The sequence below is a fragment of the Callorhinus ursinus genome, unplaced genomic scaffold (genome assembly GCF_003265705.2).
Source record: "Callorhinus ursinus isolate GAN/ISIS: 27379988/994484 unplaced genomic scaffold, GSC_fseal_2.0 scaffold86, whole genome shotgun sequence".
NCBI lineage: Eukaryota > Metazoa > Chordata > Mammalia > Carnivora > Otariidae > Callorhinus > Callorhinus ursinus.
The window spans coordinates 1,622,754-1,642,018 of NW_027397148.1; the positions used below are offsets into that span (position 1 = coordinate 1,622,754).

The 19,265-nt window shown below is 35.1% G+C and overlaps 1 protein-coding gene across 8 annotated transcripts in view; it reads left to right on the forward strand.

Moving 5' to 3' along the window:
• SPIRE1 (spire type actin nucleation factor 1) overlaps positions 1-19,265 on the forward strand; it is a 225,816-nt gene that overhangs the window by 84,165 nt on the left and 122,386 nt on the right. For all 8 annotated transcript variants that reach the window (XM_025865189.2, XM_025865190.2, XM_073888012.1 and 5 more), the window contains 2 exons: positions 2,871-3,104; positions 18,722-18,847. In XM_025865189.2, coding sequence (XP_025720974.1) covers positions 2,871-3,104; positions 18,722-18,847 — 360 coding nt within the window. The remainder of the gene's footprint in view (positions 1-2,870; positions 3,105-18,721; positions 18,848-19,265) is intronic.

The window sequence follows — 19,265 nt, forward strand, 5'->3', positions numbered from 1 at the left end:
TGTGTGTGTGTGTGTGTGTGTGTGTGTGTGTGTGTGTGTGTGTGTGTGAGAGACATCTTCCTTCTCTATTTGTCTATCAGTGGACTTAGGTTGCTTCCATATCTTGGCTATTGTATATAACTCTGCAATAAAAATAAGGGTACATATATCCTTTTGAATTAGTGTTTTTGTTTTCTTTGGGTCAGTATGCAAGAGTGGAATAACTGGATTGTATGGTAATTCTATTTTTAATTTTCTGATGAAACTCCATACAGTTTTCCACAGTGGGTGTACCAATTTACATTCTACGAACAGTGCATGAGGGTTCCTTTTTCTCTGTATCCTCACCAACACTTGTGATTTCTTGTCTTTTTTATTTTAGACATTCTGCCAGGTGATATCTCATTGTGGGTTTGATTTGCATTTCCCTGATAATTAGTGATATTGAACATTTTTTTCATGTATCTGTTGGCCATTTGTATGTCTTCTTTGGAAAAATGTCTATTCAGGTCCTCTGCCCGTTTTTTGATGTGGAGTTGTAGAAGTTCTTTATATCTTTTGGATATTAACCCCTTATTGGATATCCCATTTGCAAATATCTAATATCTAAAGTAGGTTGTCTTTTTGCTTTGTTGATTATTTCCTTCACAGTGCAAAAGCTTTTTATTTTGATGTGGTCCTGATTGTTTATTTTTTCTTTTGTTTCCTTTCAACTTTGAAAATAGGGATTAGAGTTCCAAGTCAGACTATACAAATCAATGAAAATATTCTGTATTTTCAGTGAGAAATAGTAAAAAACCAGTATTGTTTAAAAATCAGAAGTTGAATTTTAAGTCTTTTATTCATTTTGAAACTTGTGTTGAGAAAATATTATTTCACTTGATAAGACAGATTTCAGATTTTGTGGAGATTTTTGGGGGGGCACTTTTTTTCTTTTTTTTTGTTTTTTTGTTAATTTTTATTGTTGTGTTAATCACTGTACATTACATCATTAGTTTTTGATGTAGTGTTCCATGATTCATTGTTTGTGTATAACACCCAGTGCTCCATGCAGAACGTGCCCTCTTTAATACCCATCACCAGGCTAACCCATCCCCCCACCCCCCTCCCCTCTAGAACCCTCAGTTTGTTTTTCAGAGTCCATCGTCTCTCATGGTTTGTCTCCCCCTCCGATTTCCCCCCCTTCATTCTTCCCCTCCTATCTTCTTCTTCTTTTTCTTAACATATATTGCATTATTTGTTTCAGAGATACAGCTCTGTGATTCAACAGTCTTGCACAATTCACAGCGCTCACCATAGCACATACCCTCCCTAATGTCTATCACCCAGTTTGTGGAGATTTTTTGAGTGAATGCCCTGAATGCTTTTAAGGACTATAGTGTATATGATGACAATAACTATTGTGTTTGTCTTTAAAACTTCTGACTTTTCCTTTTCTTTGATACCACCTAAACAACTTTTTTAGAAAAAGACAGCATTGGCTATAAGTAGGATAAAGAAAAGGATAGATCTGTTTGTTTGTTTACTGGGGGGGGGGTACCTGAATAAGCATTGGAAAAAAGAGACCTAGGGGCAGGCAAGAGAGGGAGATAACATTTCCTCTCTACCTATTGTAAGTCAGATACTATACTAGGTACTTCCATTCATGTGAATGTCATTTAGTCTTAAAATCTCATGAGATGTAGATAATCATTGACACTCATTTTACAGATAAGAAAAATCATGACTAAAATAAATAATTTGTCCTGAGTCAAATGGTTAGTGGTAAAAGTCAGGATTTAATACTAAATGATTAATGATAAAAGTCAGCATTTATTATTTTTTTTAAAGATTTTATTTATTTATTTGAGAGAGAGAGAGATAGCCAGGGGGGTGGCAAGAGAGCAAGAGCTGGGGGGGCAGGGAGGGGCAAAGGAAGAGGGAGCAGGCTCCCAGGGATCACGACCTGAGCTGAAGGCAGACACTTAACTGACTGAGCCACCCAGGCACCCCAAAAGTCAGCATTTAATCCTAAATCTTTGGCTTCATTGCCTGTGTTCTTCCCCACAAAATAGTTAAGGTGAAATGAGCCATTAACATTGCAAAATAAAACAGAAGGGCTGTTTATATGTGATTTTTCTGAGTAGAAAAGAAAGGCTATGTTGAGGAATAAAGTAGAATTCCCTATATTGGCAAAAGTCTGGAGCATTTGTGAGGGGGATACTAGACAGTGATATATACCCGGTGTTCCTAAATCAGGTTCATATTTCATGAGGTACTATTGGTGGAGTTGTGGGGGTAGGGAGGATTATCTATGCACCACATTGAAATCAGAGTTTGAAAAAGTCTTTCATTTGTTTGCATCACATGAGAGATATGTTTCCAATAATTAAATGGAACTCAGTGAGCAGTGTGTATCTATATATAAGTAGATTTATTTGTTGTTGTTGCTTAAGCTTAAGTTAGTTGCTACTAGTAACTGAGTTTTCAGTCTCTCAGATCCCTGGTATTTCTTTGAAATCGACTTTGATAAACACCGGGGTAAGAGTTCTTTGATAGCTCTATCTGATCTCAGAAATATCTTTTGGAAACTTGGAAAATTAACGTGGTTAGTATTTTATATGAATGGATAATATAGATTTTAGTATATAGTATTAATCTAAGAAAACAAAAAGAGTTCATGTATTGTTATATACTGGTTTGAAGAAATCACCCAAAAATTTCCACCTGGGATTTTTTTGTTTTAATGCATAGGTGAGACTTTTAAATACCTCCTCAAAGCTAATTTGTCACCTGTTTCTGAAATGGAATAGATTAAACCTGGCTTAAGTGTCATACTATTTTATGTCTTACATTTAGTTCTGTAAAGCTGTTTAGTCATCTCCTTTAATCACCTTCTTTAATGTCCCTAGGTTATTGAATCTCTGGGAATTGTTATTTATAAAGCACTGGACTATGGTTTGAAGGAGAATGAAGAAAGGGAGTTAAGCCCCCCCTTGGAGCAGCTCATTGATCACATGGCCAATACGGTGGAAGCTGATGGCAGTAACGATGAAGGCTATGAGGCTGCAGATGAAGGCCTGGAAGATGAAGAAGATGAAAAGAGAAAAGTCTCAGCCATCCGGTCATATAGAGATGTCATGAAGGTAAAGAGGCAATTGACATAGTACTTGTTTTTTGTTTTTTTTTTTAAGATTTTATTTATTTATTTTGACAGAGAGAGAGACACACAGTGAGAGAGGGAACACAAGCAGAGGGAGTGGGAGAGGGAGAAGCAGGCTTCCCACTGAGCAGGGAGCCTGAAGAGTGGCTCGATCCCAGGACCCTGGGATCATGACCTGAACTGAAGGCAGATGCTTAACCAACTGAACCACCCAGGTGCCCCAGTACTTTTTTTTTAAGAGTTTTTATTTCACTTTAGACTTTTTTTATTTTATTATGTTATGTTAATCACCGTACATTACATCATTAGTTTTTGATGTAGTGTTCACTTTAGACTTTTAATTGTAGAGAACAAACTGGTGGTTACCAGAGGGAAGGGGGTGGGGGGGGGTGAAAATAGGTGATGGGAATTGAGGAGTGCAGGTGTTGTGATGAGCACCAGGTGTTGTATGAAAGAGTTGAATCACTAAATTGTACACCTGAAACTAGTATACACTGTATGTTAACTAAGTGGATTTTAAATAAAAACTTTAAAAAAAAGCATATGGGAAAAAATAAGTTACAAACTGAAAAAAAAAGTAAATGGGAATTCAGCATTTGATAATAGTTCATAGATCTTCAGCTATTAGTGAAAGGAATAAGGAACTAAAATATTCCTGGTTTTGTGATTTTTCATAACCTCAACATAGCCATTTGTGATTGAATTATAACTCTCAAAAAACCACTTTTAGATATTATATACTCCTTAATATTACATATTCTACAACAACTTAACTGAGCATGATGTCTTCAGTTGACTTCTGCATTTTCCTTTTTATGGAGTAAATAACAACTGTGATCCACTAATTTATATGAAGATTCTGCATCTGAAATATCACAGCTAATTGTCTTAGCTTGTTTTCTTGACCTACTTCGTGAAATTTATATGTAATGAAATGAGTTTTATAGCTTGAATTGAAATTTTCTCCTTAAACTTTCTGTGTACTTGAAGGACATAATGCTAAATCCACAGAGATTAAAATTAAGATTTGTCACCTTAGTCTTAAAAGAGCATTCTGTTTAGAGTTATTTACATATGATGTTTACTAGATTCTGTAAGCAGTATTGGTTATATATCACTTATTTTCCAGCTTTTTTAAAAGCATCCCAGAGACAGGAATAGAGAGGAAACTTTGAAGACAGTACTTTTCAGGTGTACTACAGCATACCCTGCATCTTGTCCCTTCTTAGATAATAAATTTCCTGAGAACTCTAGAACAGGACTCTACAGTTATGATGCTTATGAAATTCAGATACATTCTTCAGCTCTTTTAATACTTGCAGTACTTTTTAAATCAACAGTGTATGCAGGTAAAATCCTCATATATGTACAAATTGGAATTTCACACATTTTATTCATTTTATATTTTCTAGATGTTAAAGAATATTTTGAAATATATCTACATTTAAGGCAAGATAAAACTTTCTACAGTCCACAAATGACTTATTTGTTCCATTGTAGACCAATGATAATGATAAAAGTGAAAAGTAAAAGATTTTCCATTTAGACATAAACCTACTTATGTCTTTAAAAAGTTTTTTGGTAGGGAGTATGTAGGGGGCAGTGAACAGGGAGGTGGTGAATAAAGAGGAGAATACCCACCTGACCAGTAGAATGATAGATGTCATAGCCAGATTGTTCTCTTATGCTACAGATATAGATGAGGGCTAGAGATTTATTGGAATCTTACAATTCTTATTCAATGACATTGAATATGTTAACTTATAAAACAAAAATTCTTGGACAGTCATCAGTTTGAACTGGTAACTTTCATTTCATTTTATTATTTTTTAATTTGAGCTACTACGTCTGGACTCCTACCTATCTTACTACTTTCATAATATGAAAAATAATTAAAAGGGTGTTTACATATCATAAAACCCATTATTCATGGCCATATAGGGATATATATAGTTGTGGTTTGATTAGTGGGTTGAAATCTTCAGTTAGTAAACTGACTTCTTGTTGGAAGAGAAGACAAGAATTAACTGAAGGAATATAGCTGCTTTCTCCTTGTTTGAAGTGGAAATATGAAACTACATTTGAATAATATAAATAATAGAATATTTAGGAACTTGGAGATAGCTTGTTTTTATTTCTTAGTGAACAAGACCTCTTTAGTGTGTAACTTCTGCCCTGAATAGTCATTCTTATTCTACTAATATTTTTAATTTATGTTTTAACATGATATTATTTGAAAAGTGTCTCACATTTGTTGTTCTCTGAGCCTTATGGTAACACTGTGAGATAGATTGGGAAGGCATTTTTATACCCATTTTACACATGGAAGAACTAAGGCTCAGAGAACCTTCTCCAGCTTCGCAGGACGGAGTAAGGGAGAAGAAGAAGGGTACATGGTGGTCAAATTCAGAGGCTTATACTCTGGTAGGCCTGGTTTTGCCATTTTTGTACCAACTGTTGTTGCCCTGGATTATTTAATCCTATGATCCTTATTCTTTTGTAAAGTGAGAACAATATCTGCCTGATTGAATTTTTGCATATGAAATTAGATAATATAATCAATATAAAGTATCTAATATAGTTCTTATCATGAATAAAAATTTAATAGCGCTTACTATATGCCAGGCATTTTTCTAGGTGCTAGGGACATAGTACCAAACAATATACAAATGGTCCCTACCTTTACAGCTTTTAATTGAAATGGAGAAAAACAATATAAACAAATAAAGCATAAACACATACATATAATGTTTTATGACTCATTTCACGGCTTTTTGCCATTGCATATAAATCAGAATGAATTGTAGTCACAGATTTATGTCAGAGATAGAAATATGTTCTTCTCTTAAAAATATAACACCTAAAACATTTTCCTTTAAGTATTTTTTTGAGAAACATATATAACCAAGTAATACTTTCAAGAAGCATTAAGGAAAGATCATTTTAAAAAATTATTTTCTTGGGATGCCTGGGTGGCTCAGTTGGTTAAGTGTTCAACTCTTGATTTTGGCTCAAGTCACAATCTCAGGGTCGTGAGATTGAGCACCACCACCCCCCCAGTCAGGCTCAGCGCCCTCAGAGAGAGTCTGCTTGAGATTCTCTCTTCTTCTGCCCCTCCCCACTGTGCATGAGCTCTTGGTCTCTCGCCTTTTCTCTCTCAAATAATAAATAAATCTTTTTTAAAAAATTACTTTTTTATCTGTAAATACATTCTGGAAACTGTTCATTCAATTAACATGAGTCAAAAGGAAAAGATTGTAGATGTGAAGGAAAAAGTGGTGATGATGGAGTGCGAAGTGTGCAGGAATGGAAGATCGAAGAGATGGGGTTAGGGATGATGAAAGAGTAAGACTTGAAACAGTGGATAGAAAGGACAAGTTAAAAAAAAAGTGTAGAACCTAGAAAAAGTGTCTGAGAAATGACTGAAATTAATGAGAATAGTATATGAACAACGTTCTTCATTTGAAATGAATGTAAAGTTCTCAGTTTATTTACACACTCATTTACCTTTTGAAATATTCATTAAGCATTTAGTGTACCTTCTTTGTGCAGAGTGCTCTATCAGCACTTAGGTTGCTGAGATTAACTAGGGTTAAGTGAACCCCTGTGAAATAAGTATTATAGACCAGGTGTGGAGGAACATACTAGCCCGTACACTACTCTTGTGCAAATTAGCGATTAGCAATAGATATTCCTGCTTCAAGATACTTTACTTCCATCTTTAAGAAAATTGTTATAATAAATAGAAATTTGCAATGTCTGTTATGTAGAGGATGTCCTTCTAGATATAGTACCCTCATGAACATTCTGAACATACCAAAGTGGTGGTCCAAAATGTACATGAGATGCTCAGGGAGCACAGAGAGAAGCAATGAACTCAGCCTGGTGGATTCTGGTGCTCTTATAAAATCCAGTCCCCCTAATAATTGGGGAATGCATATAAAGCAATACCATATGCAACTCTTTTGCAAGCAAGAATTTACTTTTGTTGATATCTGAAATTAATGGTAAAGTTTTTCACTTAATAATTGATAGCTGCAGTGTAAATTTTCATAGCCCTTATATAAAATAATTTGACAGTATATTAAAATGTTTGAAACTGTTCACAATGTATAATAGCAAAGGCTAGGAACATCCTGATGTTCATTAATGGGGGAGTCTCTAAGTATCACTCCCCGCTAAAAGAATCCCAGGATTCCTTAGAGGAATGGCTAATTCCAGATCTAGGAATGCAATGTATAAAATAGCCTGGAACAACCTGTTATACCAGGAAACAGACTACTCAGGGTTACTAAATTGTATAAAAAGGACTCAGAAGCCAACTCAAAGAGGTTCCCATTGGTCAAAGATGGAAGAATTTGATCATTAGTAAGAATAATAGCTGCAATGGATTAAAAAACATATCAAATATTCTGATTTCCATGAACACATAAATGATAGTAAAACTCTCATTGGTTACCTTTAGAGGCTGTTGTTAGGGAACCAACTTATTTCAAGAATTGGCAAGTAAATGGAAAGCATATTCATCCTGCCTTTTCCATACGAACCAGCACCTTAGGGTAACCAATTAGTTTTGTACAAGTTTCTTTTTATAAAAGTATTCCAGCTAATACATGAAAATGGAATGATAGGAATTGCAAAATGGTAATATTCTGTTTCCAAAGAAAGAATAGCAGTAATCATTGTGTCATCAAAAGAGACCAAAAGACTTTATGTGCCTCCTTGATGGAAGTTTACATCACTTAGGAAGTATTCTTGCCAAATAAGCAAACAAAAAAAACCCGATCTTCAATCTGGTCAAGGCTCCAGATCTAACTACCAATTTTCAGGAAATCCAGAGGATATAGAAACATTTTAAATAACACCATAAGGATGCAATCTGCAAAATCGAGATTGTGGGAAACTCTGTAGGACAAATCATGTAATTTCTTCAATAAATAAATTCAAGAAAAATGGAGGGAGAGAGAAGAAAAACTTAGATTAAAAGAAACTTGTTAGATAGCATCCAGTTGCAGCATGTGGACATTATACAGATTCCAGTTAAAAGAAATAAATTGTAAAAATGTGTGTACATATTTGAGGTAATCAGGAAAATTTTGCCTTTTATGTTATACTTGATGATACTAGAAATTACTCATATATTTTTGTAAAATTTTGGGGCACCTGGATGGAGTAGTTGGTTAGGTGTCAGACTCTTGGTTTTGGCTCAGGTCTGATCTCAAGGTCATGAGATGGAGCCCCAGTGCTAAGTGTGGAGTATGCTTGGGTCTCTCCCTCTGTCCCCTCCCCACTAAAATAAATAAATAAATCTTAAAATACATTCTTTTTTTATTTTTAAGTAATCTCTACACTGAAGGTGGGGCTGGAACTCACAACCCTGAGATCATGAGTTGCATACTCCACTGACGAAGCCAGCCAGGTGCTGCAGAAATTACTCATATTTTTAATACGATAATAGTTATTTTTTAAAGAACGTATGAAACTCAGCTATCTGGGATTTGCTACCCTGGTGGGTAGGGCTGAGCAGGTGAGGAAGTAGATTAAGATTGGCCACGAATGGATCATTATTAAAGTTGGGTGATGGGTACATGCCAATTCATATAAGATTCACCTAGTTTTGTTTTGAAGTTTTTTCATATAAAAAATTAAAATATGTAAAAGTGTCCAGAATAATCCTTTGTGATAGTAATACCAATGATAGAAATTTCTCAAAGAGGTAAGTTTTTAGTAGCACGGCACCCCGATACAAGCGGATGCAACTGCGCATGTGCACCCCATGTGTGTTTGGGTTATGGAGTGGCCTTTGGTGGTCTCCTCGGCACATGGGCTTTGTGGCCTAGTGTCCCCATCCCCCCACCTGTGATCCCATGCCTGGGCATGGAAGGGGTCGCTACCAAGGTTTCCACCAGCCCACAAGCGACACCATGGCAGCCAACCCCTCCAGTGGCTCTTGCTCATGGCCACCCATGACTATTACTGGCACCACCTGGGTTCCACTTCCAGTAACAGTTCCAGCAGAAGTGCAGACTGTCCTGTGGAAGGCATTCCTCACCACGCAGGTCTCCCCAAGGCCAACCTGGTCACTGGTAGGCAAGCTTCTTTTCCCACAAGTCTACTCTCTCGTTCATGGCTACAGTGTTGGAGTCCCCAGAATCCTTGGACTCTTCCCAGGCCTCCAGCAGGACAATCACCTGTGATTTAGCTCTGGAAGCCATGAGGAAGCAGCCTGGTGGCCAGCCTGGCAAAGCCAACACTGGGCTCCAATCTTGAGTGGCCAACACCAGGCTTCAAAAGGCACTAGGCTCATCAGAACCCCACCCCTCCCCTCCCCTCCCATTAGACTAGGTAGGTTGCAGCAAGCAGAAGCAGTTGGGCTCTTTTATATCAATATAGCAAAACACCAAAAAAGAAGTTGATAGAACCCCACTCTTTTATTATCCAAGCCACAAACTTTCCTGATACCTTGTAACTGTGTACCTTGCACCAAGTGGAAAAAAAACTCCAAGCAGCCAGTAAAAAAAAAAAAAGAAAGAAAAAGAAAATTTTTAAATTGAGATATAATTGACATATTATGTTAGTTTTAGGTGTACAACTTAATGATTTGAAATATGTATATATTGTAAAATGATTTTCATAATAAGTCTAGTTAACATCCATCAGCATACATAGTTACACATTTTTTTCCTGTGATGAGAACTTTTAAAATTTACTCTTTCAGCAACTTTCAAATGTACAATACAGTATTATTAACTATGGTCACTATGCTGTATATTACATCCTCAGGACTTATTTTATAATGGTAAGTTTGTGTCTTTTGACTTCCTTCACCCATATTGCCCATGCCCCCCACACACCCCTACCTCTGCCAACTACCTATCTGTTCTTTGTACAAAACAATTATTTGTTAAAATTTTTACTTAAATTCCATTTAGTTAACATACATTGTAATATTAGTTTCATGTGTACAGTATAGTGATTCAACACTTCCATACAACATCTGCTCATAACAACAAGTGCACTCCTTAATCCCCATTATCTATTTTCACCCATACCCCCACCCACCTAATCTGGTAACCATCAGTTTGTTGTCCATAGTTAAGAGTCTGTACAAAGAGATAACTTTTAAAAGAAGAAAATGTTACATGGATACATTGAAGATGTGTTTTGCAGCATTATTTACACTATTCTAAAATGAAATAAATGGCAAAGAAATGATTACCAACTAGATGGACTGTTACATAGTCTCTAAAATTATAATGCTCTGAGTTATTTAGCAATATGGAAAATTTCTGCTTTAAAATAGAAAAGAGACCATGAAGTTCTGCATATAGTGATATATGGATAAAGAATGAAAGAAACTGGTAATTTGAAATAGTATATTAGTGGTGTTGTGATTCAGGGTAAACCATTTAGCTTCAGAAATTCCATTCCTCTTATTGTTTACCATTTATATAATAAAGATTTAAAAATTTTAGTATATTAAGTATGTTATTGGCCATGAGTAGTCTTACAAGTTATGCTTTCAGTGTTAATTCATAATTTAAAACAAAATGTGGCATGTTTCTGCAAATATAAGCATAAAGTTTACACACAATAAGCCCTGCTTATAAAAAGCTAGCAGGTTTTTCGTTTGCCGTGTAATGTCAGAATTTGCATACAATTTTGAAAACTCCTCAGGGGAAAAGTTTAAGAAAAGAGTAGTACTGTAGAATGTGATTTAAAATAGAAACAAGCTTTATGAATTTAATTTTATTATGCCAAACTAGGTTAGCCCAGTGCAGTTTGTCTTCATTTAAACAATGTACATGTATTACAAATAGCTGATACAGGGGTGCTTGGGTGGCACAGTTGGTTAAGAAACTGACTTTTGGTTTCAACTCAGGTCATGATCTGAGGGTCATGAGATGGAGCCCCAAGTTGGGCTCTGTGCTCAGGGGGGAATCTGCTAAAGTTTCTCTCTCCCTCTGGCCCTCCCTGCACTTACTCTTGCTCACATTCTCTCTCACTCTCTCAAATAAATAAATTTCTTAAAAAAAACCAAATAGCTGATACAGGATCAATCTATTATTTTCATTTATGTATGAAGGTGGCATAGGTTTAATGGAGCATATACAAGTGAAGGCAAAATGTTTGTTTGAGCTTGTCATTACTGAATTAAGATCCTGTGAATATGGGTTAGTTGGGTGAACAGTGTTCATCAGTCAAATTAGAAAGACTCCAAGGAAGGAAACTGCAGTTCTCTGTACTTCAGAATGTTGTGTTCCTTAAGTTTTGAAATTTGCTGGGAACATACTAATTTGTTTTTTCTGATTTAGGCAAAAATTTAGTAACTTTTTCTAACTATATGATGCTAAATTTAGTGAAGATGTTTTTTATACAGTTTTTTCTTTGTTTAGTTGTTGATTTCTTATGATAAATATATGATTACATTCATTGGGCAAAACATTTTAGTTATAGTTTAAAATGATATTTTACTTAGGTTTTGCAAATAAAATTCTAAGCTTTGTGAACTGAACATTTTTAAAAACATTTGTATTTCAACAGTTGACAATAAATTATGGGGAAATCCTGTAGTCTAATATTATCAACAAAGGACTGTAATGTGATTAATTCTAAACATTTGAGAAGATACCATTTTGATTATGCCATTTTCTTTTCTGGGATGATTGAGTTTACAAACATTGCAATTAAATGTTTCTAAGCAAATGGTGATGGATTGCTAAATGCTTTGGAATATAGAATTTAAGCAAAACCTCTATTCTCAGTTAATTGTTAGTCTGTATAGTATTTTGATACTAATTAGGGTAAAAAAATCGGTGGATAATATATAGAATTTCTGAGTTACTGGCATACATCTTTGATGTGATATCAAATAAAATTTTTTCATAGCACCTGGGTGGCTCAGTCAGTTAAGTGTCCAACTCTTGATCTCAGCTTAGGTCTTGATCTCAGGGTTGTGAGTTCAAGCTCCAAGCTGGGCGTGGAGCCTACTTAAAAAATAAATAAAATTTTTTCTCCTAGTTGGTGCATTCAAAAATACAGATGCTAACTTATTTGACAAAAAAATGAAAATGTTTCAAAATGTTAGAAAGTATTGTAGGTTGTCTTTTTTTTCTAATCACATCTATCTAGACAAAGTTTGCAGATATTTTCAAGTTTTGTTGAAAATATATAACAAGGTCTTATGTGTTTAATGAAAACTTCAGAAAATTTATTTGGATTCTAGCAATAGTATTAATGATTCTATACAGGGAATCCAGATAATAGAGTTGTCAGATTGACTTTTAATTTATGTTCAAGATCCCAAGAGTCGGGATTGAAACTTTGAGCAGAAAACTGGAAAACATATAAAAAGAACCAAATGGAAATTTAGAACCAAAAAAATAAAGTAACTGAAATAAAAGTTTAGTGAACAGACTAGACAGAGCTGAAGAGAAAAAGAATGAAATGGAGTATCATCAGTAGAAAATACTGAGAATGAAGTATAGAGACACAAAAAGAATAGAGTACAGAATAAAGGGTCAGATACAGGGCACCTGGGTGGCTCAGTTGGTTAAGCGACTGCCTTCAGCTCAGGTCATGATCCTGGAGTCCCAGGATCGAGTCCCGCATCAGGCTCCCTGCTTGGTGGGGAGTCTACTTCTCCCTCTGACCCTCCCCCCTCTCATGTGCTCTCTCTCTCTCTCTCATTCTCTCTCTCAAATAAATAAATAAAATCTTTAAAAAAAAGAAATTAAAAAAAAAGGGTCAGATACAAAGGCAGTATATTTAATTAAAATCCTAAAAGGAGGGCAAGGAAAAGGGAGGATGGAAGAAATATTTGAATACTAAGAATTAATACATATGAAGGTAATAGCTAATGTAGTTAATACATATTAGTTAATACAAACTAAGAATTTTCCAAAACCATGGAAAATACTATGCCACCAATTCAAGAAGCCCCACAAATCAAGAGCATGTAAAGTAATATGAAAATAACTTAGTTTCCTTGTAGTTAAACTGCCAAAAATCACAAACAGAAAATCTAAAATCTTAGAGGAAAAATTAGACTGCACTGACTTCTCAATAGAAACAGCAGAAGCTGGAAGACATAATGGAATGATATCTTCAAAGTTCTGAAATAGAACCTAAAATTCTTTCACCTAGGAAATATCTTTCAAGAATAAAGGTAAAATAGGGGCATCTGGGTGGCTCAGTCGGTTAAGCATCTGCCTTTGGCTCAGGTCTTGATCTCAGGGTCCTGGGGTTGAGCCCTGCATCGGGCTCCCGGCTCAGTGGGGAGTCTGCTGCTCTGTCTCCCGCTGCTCCCACCCCCTGATTGTGCTTTCTCTCTTGCATGCATTCTCTCTCTCTCAAATAAATATATTTTTTAAAAAGAATAGAAGTAAAATAGCTCTTTTTCTGGTTAACAGGTATCAGGAGTGGCCTAGGGTAGGAGTTGGGGAGTCATCAGCCTTTCGGTGGCATTTAAAATTAACCTTAAAAATTTATTTATAGAACAATGGCAGGTAGGTTAAGTAAGGGATAACATAGTCCATCCTCTCTTGAAATAAACTGAAATCTAACAATGTCAAATAAATTGTCTAAGGTCATATAACCTCGTGTTGATACATATGGGTCAGAACCCACTCCTGCTAATTGTTCCTCTTCCTCCATATTGTCCCCCCCTTTTTTTTTGGTAACTGTAAAAGACGGTTTTGTTGTATGCTTACTGTATACCATGCTGTATGGTTAAATACTTGAAAAACATGACTTTCTTTAATATAAAAGTAATATACATTCATTCTAGAGTAGAGTGCATAAGAGCTTGGCTTAGATCTAGAGGTAGACTGCTTGGGTTCAACTCCAGTTCTGCCTAGCTGTGTGATTTGGGTAAATTACTCAGCTATTCTAAATCTCAGTTTCCATATCAGTTGGATTGTTGTAAGGATTAAATGAAATGATGCATTCAGGAAAAAAGAACAAAATAAATATCAAGCAGTTCATAGACACCGAAATAACCACTTGGATTATTTCTCCTCTGTGGGACTGTTTCTCCCTCTGTCTCAATGGAGACTTTGTGGAATTTTATTATTCTTTGTTAAGTTTTTAAAACATATTTTAAATTGTGGTAAAATACACATACAACTTATCATTTAAATTATTTTAAAGTGTACAATTTAGTGGCATTAAGTACATTCACAATATTGTTCAACCATAATCATTATCTAGTTCCAGAGCTTTTTTATCACCTCACATGGAAACCCCATACTCATCACTTCTTATCCCTTGTTGTTCAGCCCCTGGCAACCACTAATCAGCTTTTTGACTTTGTGGATTTGTGTATTTTGGGAATTTCATATAAATGGAATCATACAATATATGACCTTTTGTGTCTGGCTCCTTTTAGCATAATGGTGTTAAGGTTCATCCATGTTATGGTATGTGTCAGTACTTTATTCCTTTTTATGAATGAGTAAGATTTCACTGTATGTATATACCACATTTTGTTTTTCCAAGTATTAGTTCAGAATATTTGAATTGTTTCCACCTTTGGCTACTATGAATAGTTGCTGGTATGAACATTGATACACAAGCTTTTGTTTGAACACTGGTTTTCTATTCTTTTTGATAAACAGTTGACCCTTGAACAATGCAGAGGTTAGGGACATTGACCCCCTGCACAGCCAAAAATTTGCATACCCAGCTTTTGATTCCCCAAAAACCTAACTGCTAAGGAAGCCAAGTGTTGACCAGAAGCCTTTCTGATAACATAAACAGTCAGTTAATACATAGTTTGTATGTTATATGTATTATTTACTGTATTCTTACAGTAAAGTAAGCTAGAAAAAGTGTTATTAAAAAAATCATATGGAAGAGAAAATACATTTACAAATACAGTACAGTATTGTACTGTATTTATATTTTAAAAATATGCACGTAAGTGTACCTTAGCAGTTCAAACACATGTTGTTCAAGGTTAACTGTATCCTCCCTAAGGTGGAATTGCTGGATCACATGGTAACTTTTTGATAAATCAGCAAACTGTTTTTCTCAGTGGCTGTACCATTTTACATTTCTACCAGCAATACACAAGGGTTCCAATATCTCCACATTCTCATCAACATTTATTTTCCATTTTTGGTTTTTGTTTTTGTAGCCATCCTACTGGGTCTGAGTGGTATCTCATTGTGGTTTTGACTTGCATTTCTCTAATGACTAATGGTGTTGAGCATCTTTTTATGTGCTTTTTGGTCAGTTGTATATTTTCTTTGGAAAAATGTCAGTTTTTAAACTGAATTGTCTTTTTGTTGCGTTTAAGAGTTCTTTATAGAGCCATCTGGGTAGCTCAGTTAAGCATCTTGGTTTCAGCCCAGGTCATGATCTCAGGGTTGTGAGATGATGGAGCCCCATGTTGGGCTTGGCGCTGGGTGTGGAGCCTGCTTGGGATTCTCTCTCTCCCTCTCCCCTAGCCCCCACTTTCTCTCTTTCTCTCTCAAATAAATAATCTTTAAAAAAAAAGTTCTTTATATATCTTGAATAGTAGACCCTTATCAGATATCTGATTTGCAAATATTTTTCCCATAATGTGGGCCTTTTAAGTCTCTTGAAAATGTCCCTTGATGTACAAAAACTTTTAACTTTGATGAAGTCTAATTTATCCATTTTGTTGGTTATGCTTTGGTGTCATATCTAAAAAATCATTACCAAATCCATGAACAAGAAGGTTGATCCCTATGTTTTCAGAGTTTTATTTTTTGGGCTGTTATATTTAGGTCTCTGATCCATTTTGAGTTAATTTTTATATATATAGTGTGAGTTAGGGGTGAACTTCATTTTTCTACATGTGGATATCCAGTGTTCTTAGCATCATTTGTTGAAGAGATTGTTCTTTTCTCATTTCATGGTCTAGGCACTTTTGTCAAAAACTAATCAACCAAAGATATATGGGTTTATTTCTGAACTCTCCGTTCTATTTCATTGATTTATAGGTCTTTCCTTATATACCACATTGATTTGATTACAGTAACTTTATAGTAAGTTTTGAAATTCAACCTGTAAGTCTTCCAACTTTGTTCTTTTCAAGATTGTTTTGGCTGTTTGAGGCCCCTTGCAGCCCCTTGCAGCTCCATATGAATTTTAGGATCAGATTTTCTGTTTCTTCAAAAAAAAAAAATCGTTGATATTAGGGATTGCATTCAATGTCTAGATCACTTTGTGTAGTATTACCATTTTAACAGTATTAAATCTTCCAACCCATGAATATGGGATGTCTTTCCATTTATTTGGGTCTTTCAGCAATGTTTTATAGTTTTCGGTATGTGTATCTTGTACCTCCTTGGTTAAATTTATTGCTTAATCGTTTTTTAATACTTTTATAAATGGAATTGCTTTCTTAATTTCTTTTTCTGATTGTTCATTGATACAGAAATACACCTTTTTGTGTGTGTTGATCATGTATCCCACAACTTTGCTGAAATTGCTTATTAGCTCTAAGAGTTTTTTGTAGATTCTTTTGGATTTTATATATGTATAGGATTATGTCCTATGCATTTAAAAAACATTTTTAGACCTAGTTATTACCTTTACACCAGTGTTTTTCAACTTGCAGGTCACAACCTAATAGTGGATCATGAAATCAATTCAATTTGTAAGTTTGGTTCTGTGAAATTGTTGTGTATAAAACATAGATTGTTTGCATGTATTGGAGTCCTTGTATAAAATATATTTCTTACCAGGAATTAAAGTAAAAAAAAAAATGAAACTCTTAGTAGTTGCTTTTCATTATCTTGGAAATGATAATTTTTTTAAAAGATTTTATTTTTTTCCTTGAGAGAGAGAGCAAGACAGAGAGCATGAGCAGGGGGCAGAGGGAGAGGGAAAAGCAGACGCCTCACTGAGCAGGGAGTGGACACAGGGCTCGGTCCCAGCACCCCAAGATCATGACCTGAGCTGAAGGCAGATGCTTAACCAACTGAGCCATCCAGGTGCCCTTGTTTGTTTTGTTTCTTAAATTCCACATATGAGTGAAGTCATATAGCATTTGTCTTTCTCTGGCCGACTTAACTTTGCTTAGCATAATACTCTGTAGTTCCATCCATGTCATTATTAATGCAAGATCTCATTCTTTTTATGGTTGAGTAATATTCCATTGTATAGCTTGTGAGATTTTTGCTTTTCATGCTTTCTGATAAATCATTTCTTAGCCTTGTTTTGGGTACTGTGGAGAAAATTTCTTACTGAAACCCAAGATACTTGAGAAGAATATACTTTATTAAAGATAATAATCTATCTAGTAAATTGCATATACTTATTACAAATGAAAACAAAAGCCATATTATGAAGGATAATATATCTACAAAGATATCTTTTATTCTCCAATGGATAGAAATTACTAAAGTATAATAAAATGTATATTTTCAGTAATTGAATTAATATGAAATTTCCTGAATATAGTAAAGAATTAAGGGTAAACTCACAGCTTTTTAAAGCAAATGAAATACCTTAAAATATAACTATAATACATGGATACAAAATTACTACTTTACAAAAGTAAAATTATTCCCATGCACTAGACTCATGATAGGGTGTCTTTCCAATCTAATAAATTAAATACTGTTTGATTTTTCTAAATTGTTGTGTATGATGCTAACTTGCATCTTTTACCCATGAACAGTTTGGGGGGTTATGGACTATGTACAGTAAAGGACATTGGGACTGGAGCTGCCACCAGTGGAGTTATTCTGCCCTCTGCCCTCTTTGTTCCACTCTCCATTTACTGATGCAGCATCTTCCCAGTGGTCCACCTGTCATTCTGACAGGGTTTTTTTGAGATTTTATTTATTTATTTAAGAGAGAGAGAGAGAGAGAGAGAGCACTAGCAGAGGGAGAGGGGGAGGAGTAGAGGGAGAGGGAGAAGCAGACTCCCCGCTGAGCAGGGAGCTTGACACAGGACTCAATCCCAGGACTCCAGGATCACGATCTGAGCCAAAGGCAGATGTTTAGCCAACTGAGCCACCCAGGCACCCCCTTTTTTTTTACTGCATTACACAATTCAGCATGTATTGGGACGAGCCTGGGCTTTAGAATCCCATAAGACTGTGTTTAATTCTTCTCCCTCCTGTCAGCTTTCTGATTGTGGACAAGTCACTTGAGTCCTCTTAGCCTCACTTTCCTTTGCTATAAAATGGAGATAATTCAGGGTTACGCTGAAGAATAAATGCTATTATGCTGTGTATATGACGTGTCAAATACAAGTGCCTGGCATGGTAAAAAAAAATTATAGCTATTAAAACACCTGTGTTATGATTAATACTTAGTAAATGGTAGTTCCATTTCTGCTTGCAACCAAAACTTGTATAAATGTTCTATCATTTTCAAGTAGAAGCTAACGAATTCTACAAAGTTCATCTGTGCCATTGGGTGTTTGTTAGTAGAACGTGTTTTCCATATAATTGTATAGATTTTACTGATAGTTTTGTGATACATTAGGTTTTAGATGATGGGAATTGCCTTGCTGTCTGTTATGAAAATATGAATATATGGGGTATGTCTGTTTTTAAGGTACCAAAACCCCAAAATAATAAATGAGCATTATTATTTTATTTTCCTCTTCTGTAGTTATGTGCTGCTCATCTTCCAGCTGAATCAGAGGCACCAAATCATTATCAGGCAGTATGTCGTGCACTGTTTGCAGAAACAATGGAGCTACACACGTTTCTGACTAAAATTAAGAGTGCAAAGGAGGTAAGTACTACTGCTTTTATTTATTGGCATTGTGAAAGATTAACCTGAATTTTCAACACTGTCCATCATAATATTTAAAATATTTATTACCATCCTTATCATGAGTGCTAAAAATAATTTAGGAAAGAATCAACATAGGCAAAATTAAATATTTTTTTTTAAATTGCAGTATAGTTGACATATATACAATATAATGATTGAACAATTCTATACCTTACTCAGTGCTCACCCATCCTCCCACCCACATCCCCTCTGGCAATCATTAGTTTGTTCTCTCTAGTTAAGAATCTGTTTTTTTGTCTTTTTTTCCTTTGTTCATCTGTTTTGTTTCTTAAATTCTACATAAGAATGAAATTATATGGTATTTGTCTTTCTCTGACTTATTTGGCTTAGCATTATGCCCTCTAGATCCATCCAT